The sequence below is a fragment of the Falco naumanni genome, chromosome 14, assembly GCF_017639655.2.
Source record: "Falco naumanni isolate bFalNau1 chromosome 14, bFalNau1.pat, whole genome shotgun sequence".
Lineage (NCBI taxonomy): Eukaryota > Metazoa > Chordata > Aves > Falconiformes > Falconidae > Falco > Falco naumanni.
In genome coordinates, this window is record NC_054067.1 from 566,139 (window position 1) to 577,035 (window position 10,897).

The window sequence follows — 10,897 nt, forward strand, 5'->3', positions numbered from 1 at the left end:
GCAAGGCAGCATCAGAGACCATTCTTTCCGCGCCCTGGGTGTCACAACACGGGTGCTCAACAGCCACATCACATCAGCCGGGCTCCTGGAAAAGCTGGCAAGACGACAGCTGATTGAGACGCAGAGCACAGCATCCCTCAGTGGTGGATCTGGTTAAGAGCAGGCTCGCAGGAACCATATTTGAACTTTCTTCTGGGATTATCTGGGAATTAAGCATCTGAGTTGCTGGGTTTAAATTTGAACCTTTAAATGTCCCTTCCTTCTTCCCCCACCCCAGCACTGCCCTACACAGAACACAGTTACCTTTTGAAACTTTATTTTAAGGATAAGTTTTTAATTACTCATTTTGTAAAGGAAAGAATTGTGCTGTCAGGCACTTTTTTGTCTTTTAATTTCCCAAAAGGTATTTTTTTCTGAGGAAAAGATCCAAAACAGCTTTGGTGAGCTCAGTGAAGGCAGCCAGAACACGGTATTGTTGATCGGCATATGCCTCTTTGCTTCCCACCAGCTTTGAGCCGCCGAGCCCATTTCATGGTTTCCTGGCCAATTAGTGGTTATGGTTACAACATGCATACATACAGCGAGCAGAACTGCTCCAACTTCCCGTACGTTCTTGCTAATCTCTTGTGATTTTTTTAAGCCTTTGGTAATAATGAAACGACTGGGGATAATGACACAAATAAACTCCAGGAGCACAAGACCCTGAATCATGTTTTCCTTCTTACCAGCTGGTGTACCTTAGGATAAAGCAGTGGGACAGATTTGGACGTGTGAGCTTCGTTGTGTATTTCCAGTGTCCTTGCTCTTGGCTGCTTGCTTTTTAATCAGATTTGAATTAACCGGCTTCTTAGTGTGTGTATGGGGTGGTGTTTTCTTGTTTGGTTGGTTCTGGTAATTGAAAAGCAGTCTTAATCATTTTGACCTCAGGCTTCCAGATCTCGGTGATTTATTTCTAGAGCACCTTCTATTCCATTTTTTCCATTTTTCATGGAAAGAAAGCTCCACTGGGCTACCGTAAACTATGGTAACTGTTCTTTTGGCTCGACTCCCAGAAAGCTCACCAGCTTGACCTAATGAGAAACAGCACGATCTGCTATCTGGGGCAGTGCTGGTATACAGTGTGATTAGCAGGGATTCGAGGAGGTCATGCCAAGTATGTGGCAGCTGATCTGGTATGAATTTCAAAGCTCTGTTCTTGAAAGTTGAAAGACAAAGATTAAGGGAGATACTTTCCACAGAAAACAAGACACCAGAACTGGGCTGCTTCAGGAAGATCTCTGCTAAAGCTCCTGAGCAGCAAAGGAAGCAGACACGCAGGACAGAAGTGATTTTGCTTGTACCCCTCTCTGCCAACGTTTTGGCAGGGCTTGAGGGAGAAAAAATGGCAAACTCACCAAGAGACTGAGGAAAAAAATGACAAAAGCAGTGCTGCAATTACATTTAGGAGGAACATGCTCTCCCTGGCTCCTTTCAGAGGACACATTTTACCATTCTAGCTCTGGAAGAAACCAGTGGGACAGCTGACCTACCCAGGACGAGTGTCCTTGGAGGAAGCCTGGTCATTCCTAGTTCCAGATCTCGGAAACTGAAGATGCAGCTGCTGATGCTGCCAGAAGATTTCACAAGCCAGGTTTTAACAAGTCCCGACTTACAGCTTCTCCTAAGGAGGTGACTTTAGGATTCTGTTAAGCCACGATTGCACAGGGATGCAGGTGTGAGGAAAGGTTAGGGCACAGGCACAAACCTTTCCAACCTGTACCTGTTGTAATCTGAGGGTGTGCAAGTGCATAGATATCGTGGGGCAAAAGGCAAAGGCTACATCAGGATCCTGATAAGGCCACAGGTGTTCCAGCAATGTCAGGGAAATGGAAAAAGCAGCTTTTAACCCACCTTTGCGCTGTCAGCCACACACAGCCTTCCTGAGGAAGCAACGAGCGCAGTGCTGCACGTAACCTGTCCCCAGGTTGACTGGCGTGCATGGCCAGGGCAGACCTGCCAAGGAAAAGGGTGATTAAAATCAGCGGGGGACAAAAGTTTCCCTTGTGCTTATGGGATTACAGGACTCCCCCCAGCTTGTACAGCTGCAGGTGCCTTCCTGAGCCCCTCAGAGCTACCTGGGACTGGACCCACCAGCGGATGGAGCAGCTTTCTGTGCTTTCCTAGGGCAAAGGAAACGAATGCCAAGCAGGGAAAGCAGCTTTCCCTTTCCTTCTCTCCTCCATTTGCATTAGACTTGGGGGGGGGGAGTCTTTTTTATGAGTTTGTAAAAAACAGAGCTATTATCACGATGACTTTCCTTTTGTGTTCAGCTTTGGTTTTTATGGGACAGAGGTCAGCCCGATATCCTCCTAGGGTGTGTGTGCCACAGATCATTTTTATAAAGACTAACTTGTTGACTTCGCAGTCTTATATAAAAGATTTTCACAAACAACGTCTCCCGTTATCTCCCTTGCTTTTCACTGATAATCTAATTGCCAACTATGTGGAAGGAAAGAGAGATAAGGCCAGCTCAGATGCTGCTAAATACTTGCTTTAAAACACATGATTTTTCTTCCCCGGTGTTACCGATTCTTGTAAATTTTGTCTTGAGGGTCGTCCAGTGCTCTCCCAGGTCCTGTGACCAAGTGACTGACAAAACTCGGTGCTTGTTTGAAAATAAGCATGGTAATGGCTGTCTTCTTTAAGGGGAAAAGCTTGAGAACGAAGCTCGGTGTTTAAAATGTGGAGGAAGAACGTAATCGGATGGCACCTCGCAAGCTGGGCAGCCTCCAGGCCTCGCAGGCTGGCAGAGGGGCGCGCCTGGGGCCGCCCCTGGGGCCAGGCTCCGGGTGCCCCCCAGGCCCTGCCGCGCCTCGCCCACGGCAGCGCGGCGGCGGCGGATGGCGCGGCCCCGCCTCACCGGGCCGCCGCGCCCCCCGGCCGCTGTGCGCGCCCCGCGCCCGCCGCCCGCCGCCCCCGAGCGGGGAGAGGCGAGTCCCCGCGGGCCGCGCCAGCCCGGCGGGACGGCCTGCGGCGGGCGGAGCCGGAGTCGGCGCCGCTCCCGCACGGCGCAGCCGCACGGCCCGGCGGCGGGGCCCGTTGCCGCGGCAACGCGGGCGGCGCCGGCGTCACTTCCGCCGCGGCGGCGCTGGGGCGGCCATGGCGCTGTCGCGCGCGGAGCGGTGCCTGGCGCTGCTGCTGCGGCTGCTCTCGCGCGCCTGCCTGGCGCTGCTGGGGCTCGTGGCGGCCGCGCCCCCGCGCGCCGTCCCGCCGCCCCGCCGCCCGCTCCTGTTGCTGCCGGCCCGGCAGCTGGCGGCGCGGCTCCGCGCCCGGCAGGTGCGAGCGGCACCGGGAAGCGGCACCGGGAAGCGGCGGGGGGTGCCGGGGCCGCCCCGCGCCCCCCCCCCCCCTCCCCGACCCTCCGGAGCGCGCACCTCACCGCGGTCCCCGCTCTGCCTGCCGTTGTAGGTGACGTGCGTCGAGGTGGTTGAGGCATACGTGGAGAGGATCAGGGAGGTCAATCCCCTCATCAACGCCGTCGTTAAGGACAGGTGAGGCGGGGAGGCGCAGTGACGGTCGCTCGCCACCGGGCCCCTCCCCGGGCCCCGCTGTCCCCCCCGGGCCGGGCTGCTGCGGGCCCGGTGCAGCCCGGGCTCGCCCCACGGCGCGGCTGGCCGCGCTTTGCCCGGGCGCAGAAGCAAAGACCTGGGGCCGTTGCAAAGGCGCCGGTCTGTGCTAAAGCCCGGGGACTCTGACCTTCACGTTAGCTGCTCCGGTGCACGTAGCATCTGCCCGCCCTGCGGAGCCGGCTGCCCGCTGCCAGTCCCGCCGGGCTGCAGAGAAGCGCCAGAGCCCCCCCCCCCGCTGCTCCCTTGCAGGTTTGAGGAGGCGCTGCAGGAGGCGCGGCAGGTGGACAAGCTGCTCTCGGAGCGCCCCGGCGACGACTACCTGGAGGAGAAGTTCCCCTTCCTAGGGGTTCCCATCACCGTCAAGGAGGCCTTTTCTCTGCACGGTGGGTTTGCCCTCGCTTCTCTCCAGCTGCACAGGTCGTGACTTGCTGCCTCTTGGCCGCATGCTCCCAGGGAGGTGGGTGGCTGTGGCGGGGCGCTTAGGGGGAAGCAGCTTCCCTTTCCATGGCCTGCACCCCGTCCTGCCTGGGCTCCTGTGTCCGTGTTCTCCTTAAGCACCCAAATGCTGCAGGGGCTGCACCGCTGCAGAGGAGCAGCCCTTGTTGCGGACCTGCTCATTGCAGCCTGCTTCCTCCACGGTCATCTCGGGGGAGCTGGCCCTGACACTTGCTTCCATCTTTCGATCCTGGCACCACAGGGATGCCCAACACATCCGGCTTGGTCAGCCGCCGCAATGTGATTGCCACCTCGGATGCCATGGTGGTGTCCCGGCTGAAGCAGGCTGGTGCCATCCCGCTGGGCGTAACCAACTGCAGCGAGCTGTGCATGTGGTACGAGTCCAGCAACAGGGTCTATGGCCGGACCAACAACCCCTATGACCTGCAGAGGATCGTGGGTGGCAGCTCAGGTGAGCTCCAGCACCTCAGCATAGTCCTGCACAAGCAGCAGGTTAAAATGCAGCAAGGAAGGAGAACCCCCAGGTCATCTGCATGCTGCTTTAACTTGTTGGTGGGCTCTCGGAGAGCCAGCAGGCCTCTTTCCTGGGCAGTGCAGTAGGCCATTTGGAGGCCCGATGACTTCGCACCTCCTGGATGTTATACCCAGCATCACTTCAGCTCGCTCTGTTTTATTCTACATGCAAACAGCAGTGCTGGTGTGGCACTTCAGCAGGAAAATCCCTTTGGCCCGCATTCCCCAGCTGTCCCCCAGATGCTGCTAAAGCCAAGGCAGCTCCCACCCCATCTGCATGCAAAGTGAAGTGGCCGCTGTGGGATGCTCTGCTTTGCTGGATGATTTGCACTAGGAGCCTGTGGGATTTTTGCTGTATTTTCTCCCATGCAGGTGGGGAGGGCGGTGTCCTGGCAGCTGCATGCTCAGTCATAGGTGTGGGCTCTGACATCGGTGGCAGCATCCGGATGCCTGCTTTCTTCAATGGAGTCTTCGGCCATAAACCCACAACAGGTAAAGCAGGTGTGGGGATCTCCTCTCCTCCTCAGCAGAAATGTCAGGAGGTGGGGATGTGGGGTGTGGAAGGAACCTGTTCGGGGCACTCCTGTGTTCCCCTCTAGTGGGATTGCTGCAAGGGCACAGGCAACTACTTGCACGGGACAAGCCCACTGCCTGAGCACAGCCTGGCTTTGGCAGTGGGAAGCCATTTGGTGGCAGAAGGCCAAGCACATGGGAGGTGTTTTACCCCTGGTATTGCATCCTCAGCGTGGGATGTTTTCCCAAGGTCAGGATCTGCTGCTGGGGTGTTTCCCTGGCAGTTGGTGTCCTGGCTGGGTGCTTTATCTCCTTTCCTCACCCTACGCACCTTACAGTCAGCTCGCAAGCACTGCTGATGCATGTGATCCCTGGGCGACGGCTTCCCTCTGCACCTGGAGGCCACCCTCCTGCACAGCTTGCCCCAGCTGGAGGATGCTCCTGAGTGCTTGCAGATGCTCACGGGGCTGTACCCAATGTCTCCCTCTGTGCTTGCAGGCGTCGTGCCCAATGATGGTCAGTTCCCAAACGCTCAAGGGGTGCGGACCAGCTTCCTGTGCACGGGGCCCATGTGCCGCTATGCGGAGGACCTGGAGCCTATGCTGAGGGTCATGGCTGGTCCTGGAGTCAACAAGTAAGTTGTTCCCACTGCTTTGAGCCTCTGAGTTCGCCTCAGGTACTTTCTGGTCAGCACAGCACACTGGTCCCTATTAAGCATACAAGACAGATCTGCACCACCCAGGTTGCTTGTTCCTCCAGCCCTGGCTTCAGCAGGACCCTTGCAGCCAGGGCTGTCCTTCCCACCACCCATGTGCTCTGGGGAACAGGCAGCCATGGTCAGCCGGGTCCTCCTCGGAGGAAGACTTCTTTTGCGAGCTGCTCCAGCCAGTGCCATCAGCAAGGTCCTTCCCTCCTGGGGCTGGCCTTTCTTTTGAGTTTCACATGTACTTTTTCTTGTTGCCAAATAATTACTTTTACACCCCACACCATGGCCCCATTTGATCTCTTCATAGGTTCTGTGCAACCAAGCGGCCCTTTATGCACAGGTACCAGTAAGGAGCAGAGTGGAGATGGGGCAGACTGGGCAGGTCCTGCTTCTTGCTGCAGCCTGCACACAATTTCTTTCTCCGTTACTGCTTTTGTTTCTCCACAGCTCTTGTGGTGCAATCCCAACCTCAGTCGTGGCCGCAATCTAATTACAAGGTCCATCCTGAGAGATGAGGATTGTCTAACCGCAACAGATGTGTGGAAGTAGCTGGGACTGATGGGGTGGGCAAGCAGCTGGGTGGGTTGTGGGCAGCAGGCATCTGGGACTCTCCTTCCCACCCTGATGAGTAGTGCAGGGTGTCCTGAGGACCGATCAGGTCTCCTGAGGGCGTGTTAACAAAGCATGTGAGCAGTTCTGGCAGCCAGGGGAGGAGCAAGGACAGATTGGTGAGCAAAGTGCTGTTCCTTTCCCAGGCTGAAGCTGGATGAAGAGGTATCACTAGAAAAAATAAAATTTCACTGCATGGATCATGATGGTGGGTCCATTTTTGTGTCACCTGTGGACAAGGAGATTTTGCAGGCCCAAAAGAAGGTAAGAACGAATGAAGGCTGGCCCTCACTGGGGTAAGCCTGGAGATAAAACCTGGGGAGACCAGTCCCTGGGGGCAAGGTGAGCTGCTCTGTGCATGGTTCCTGCAGGGGCTGACGGGATGGAGGGCTGCAGGTTACACTGCTGTGGAGGCAGCCTTGAGTCCTGGTTATATGCTTCCAGTGGAAAAAAGGTGGAAAGAACTCTTTCTTCTTCTGTGTTAAAGAAGAAGCAAGGGGGAAGTCTTGTGAGCAGTGGCAGATGCCAACAACACCTATGTTAGAGTGCACTGGGGAGTGCAAAGCTTTTGGTCCAATTTCCATTGTGATAGCCGTGTTTTGCTTTCTTAACATCTCTTGCCCATTTTATGGAGACCTTCAGGGGGCACATCACACGGCAAAGGGACAGGTGTGTGTTCACAATCTTCCTAGGGTTGCTGCCTGGCATTTAGTCATGCAAAGGACTGTTTTTTGGTTTTCATTTAAACCTTCTCTGATGCTCTCGGTGCTCTTCTGGAGCATCACTGGAGGTGGCATGGAGGGCTGTTCAGGGAGCTCCAAGGTTGTTATCGGATGGAGGAGGTGTCGCTGCTCAGGGCAGAGGGGAGCAGGCAGGAGCTGCAGGATCCCCTGCTTGGCAGTCAAAAGAAGCTGCTCCTGGGCTCTCTTCTGTCCCTAGTTTCCATGGACTGACTGCAGCACATCATGTCCTTGTGGAAGCAAACCCTTCCCACTCTTCCCCTTAGGTGGTGGAGCACCTTGAAAGTGAGCTGGGGGTCGAAGTTCAGCGCGTGGTGATCCATAAGATGAAGTATTCTTTCCAGATCTGGTCAGCCATGATGTCATCCAAGGACAGTGATGGGCAGGTATGTCAGACCAAGCTAGCAAAGGCACAAATTTGGTATCAGCAGAGGAGAATCAGCTGTTTGGAGCCAGCCGTGGAGAGCTGTAGGCTTCCTAGACCTGCCCAGGGGATTTCTCTGCTCCATTTGTCCCTCCAGTCCTCCTTTCATCTCTTTCCAAAGCTACACAGTCCCTTCTCCCTTGCTTTCCCATGAGGTGATGATGTGGCTCCCAGCAGAGGAGCAACATGGTATAGGGAAGGAGAGGCCACTTTAGCCCGTTGACCTTTTCTGTGCAATTTCATGAGTGAACCAAGCAGGCAGCGTCCTGCCTCACTCTGACCTCTGTGCTGCTGTAGGTTGGGATTAATGCCTGTTAGGGTGGCAGGACTGAGGTGGTGGATTAGCAGCTTTTCAGCAGCAGGCCTGCATGTGTGATTTTTTTATTATTTTTTTTTCTTTCCTTGAGTTGTAGCCATTACACCATGCTCTGTGCATGCATGGAAGTATTTTGTAGCAAAAACAAACTCTCAGGAGTGTTATGCCTTGTGCATTCCTGCCACACAGGCATCAGTGAAAGGGAAACCAACCCCACCTTGCTAAAGAGGCCCCTTCTGCCTCCTTTTTCCTGATCCCACACCATATAACAGCAATAAATGCCCCCAGGAGACATTACCTAGAGCATCATCCCTTGCATCTTGTCAGAGGAAAGGGACTTAAAGGTCCTGCTTTGTGGGGCTCTCCCTCTGCAGAGTGAGGTCCCCTTCTTGCTGTCTCTGGCAGGGAGAAATGCTCCCGCTGCCGCTCTGGTTTAGCGCTAGAGCTGCGTAACACTCGTGATGGGCATCACTTGTCTGAAAATGGGAACAGCTTGTGTCAGGATAATTGGACAGCTGGATATTTCTCTGTCTTTTATCAGCCTGTTCTTTCCCATGGTGCGCTAGCTGGTGGTGCTGATGGAGGAAGCGTGTGTGTGTGTTACAGGAGGCACAGCTATTCACGGACCTGCTGGGGGATCACGGCAAGCCGGTGTGGCCGCTGTGGGAACTGATGAAGTGGCTTGTGGGGATGTCCTCCCACACTCTGCCAGCTATCGGTAAGGCTGGGAGGAGCCCCAGGGCGTGCGAGTTGTTAGATGAAAATGATTTCCTTCCAGTGCCTCGCAAAGGGACTCCGTGGTTTGCGCTGAGCAGCTTCAGACTGTTTGGTTGTTTTTTTTGTAGTGACGGTTGGTGTCACTACACCAGCCTGGTGTAGTGGTGTAGCTGGGGAGACACTGCCTGCAGAGCCATGCCACGTGCAGGGGGCAATTTGCTGTGGGAGCCGGTGTGCCAGCAGGGAGGGGGACTTGGGAGACCCCACATGGAGCTGGGGGATGCTGCGTGTGGCTGTGCAATGCGCTTTAACCCAGGTCCTCTCACTCTCTATTCCTCTTCATGCCCTTACCCCGCAGCCTTGGGGCTGACAGAGAAGGTGATGAAACTCAACCCTGGTGGGAATGCCAAGCTGGTGAGCATGGGGAAGAGCCTGCAGGAAGAGATGGAGGCTCTGTTGGGGCCGGACGGGGTGCTTCTTTACCCCTCCCACCCCACCGTAGCTCCTAGGCACCACTCCCCTATATGCATGCCCTTCAACTTCGCCTACACAGGTGAGCAGCTCTGAATCCTCCACTGGGGTGCAGGCAGGGGATGCAGGCATGCCCACACCCGCTGCAGCAGTGCAGGCTGGGAGCCAGAGTGTTTTGCCCACGGTATTTCTATCACTGACAGTGGGCTTTGGAGTGCAAAGGGGTGTCTGGCTGCTTCAGAACATGAGGCGAGGATTATGGCCCTGCTTTAAAACTGTCCACGGTGGGGCAGGTCTGATTGAGATGTCTGATCTTGGGGAGGGGGGGTGTTCTGCCCCACCTCAGAAGAACGCGTTCACACTGTTACAGCTGGTGCTGTGGTGTAGCAGGCACCCAAGAGCTCCTGCGTGCTCCTTGATGCCAGCACTGTGTTGCAATACTGTCTGGCTTCGGAGTAGTGGAGGGATGGTGTCTGGGGCAGGAATGTCCCAAAGCAGATCCTGGCATGCCACAGCAGGCGCCACATGCATGTGTCATCACTCGTGGGTGCAGTTTGCACGTGTGATGTAAGCGCTGAGAATCTCTGGACAGTGATGTGCCCTTGTTGTCATGTCTCTGCGCTCCTTGCCACAACTGTGCCGCGCCATCGAGGACCAGCTTCCAGGAGCCTGGTGCCGTGCCTGGCAGCAGCTGCCTACCCAGTTGCTGTGTTTGTCTGATGCAGCCTTCTCTCTTCCAGCCATCTTCAACGTCCTGGGCTTGCCGGTGACACAGTGCCCGCTGGGCCTGAGCAGTGAGGGCCTGCCACTGGGCATCCAGCTAGTAGCAGCTTCCTACAATGACCACCTAACTCTGGCAGTAGCCCGGTATCTGGAGAAGGCCTTCGGAGGATGGGTTTTACCTGGGAAAGTTTAGCCTGGGCCCCTTGCACTGCAGGGAGGCAGGGACGGAGATGGTGGTGCCCAGCGAGGCAGTGGCAGTCCTGCCATGGCACTACCCACTCCCTCCGCACCCCACTTTGCACCCTCCTGCGAGCAGCCAGCAGTGCCTCTGGCCCCTGTGGAAGCTGGGCTGTTCCTGCTGGAGTCATCTCCTCCCTGCAGCACCCTCTGCCAGGAGAGACACCTGCCCATCCCGTGGCCCTGCGAGACCCCAGTGCCGCAGGCTGACAGCGTGCTGCCTGCGTCCTGCCTGCAATGGGCACCTGTGATCTTCCCCTGGGTGTGGAGATGGCAGTCTCTAGCGCTTGCTGCTTTGAAGATGCTGAGTGAAGGCTGGGGAAAGAAGGTGCCAGACTGCTGGGGGACAACCACATAGCACTGCCCCTGGGGACCCTGGGTGCCCTCTCCTTGGCCTTGCCCTGCACACAGGCTTGCTGGCCCTTGCAGCCTCCCTGAGCTGCCCCAGGGTTTCCCCCACTAACTCTAAAGGAGAGGGCACTGGAGGCAGCTATGCCAGCGTGACCAGCAATGCCTTGTAGGGTGGATGGTGCTGGGCTCTGCCCGGTGCACAGCTGGCAGGCAAGGGAGAAAGGGGCTTTTGCTCTTGTGCAGCTTTAACAGCACTGGAAGAGCTCTTAAATGCTCCTCTCTATGTTGAGATGGCTAAAGCATCTCCTGCCTGTGTCTTTCCTTTCTGTCCCAGGCGATCACCCAGCCTGACTGGTGTCCCCTGCCCTCTCAAGCTGCCCGGCCCCTCTGCCCCCAGAGTGGGTGCAGGCAGAGGCTCGGGCAGCTGGCTGTTCCCAGGGCGGGCAGCAAGCACAGGATGTTCTCAGCATGGGTGGTATTAAAGAGTCTGTCCAGTTTGCTGCTGGCTGCGTC

At 56.2% G+C, this 10,897-nt stretch overlaps 1 protein-coding gene and 1 long non-coding RNA gene across 2 annotated transcripts; one reads left to right on the forward strand and one right to left on the reverse strand.

The window, feature by feature from the left end:
- Positions 1–299: 299 nt before the first annotated feature.
- LOC121097651 lies at positions 300–1,989 on the reverse strand. Its single transcript, XR_005831024.1, has 2 exons — positions 1,891–1,989; positions 300–888 (listed from the first exon to the last, which is right to left on the reverse strand). It is a non-coding gene; the product is annotated as an uncharacterized LOC121097651 (long non-coding RNA).
- A 1,137-nt stretch (positions 1,990–3,126) lies between these two features.
- On the forward strand, positions 3,127–10,881 carry FAAH2 (fatty acid amide hydrolase 2). Its single transcript, XM_040614538.1, has 11 exons — positions 3,127–3,315; positions 3,448–3,530; positions 3,858–3,991; positions 4,306–4,515; positions 4,950–5,069; positions 5,589–5,724; positions 6,552–6,669; positions 7,412–7,531; positions 8,492–8,603; positions 8,961–9,155; positions 9,814–10,881. The coding sequence occupies exons 1-11, from the start codon at positions 3,139–3,141 to the stop codon at positions 9,987–9,989; spliced, it is 1,581 nt and encodes a 526-aa protein (XP_040470472.1). The 5' UTR covers positions 3,127–3,138; the 3' UTR covers positions 9,990–10,881.
- Positions 10,882–10,897: the final 16 nt, after the last annotated feature.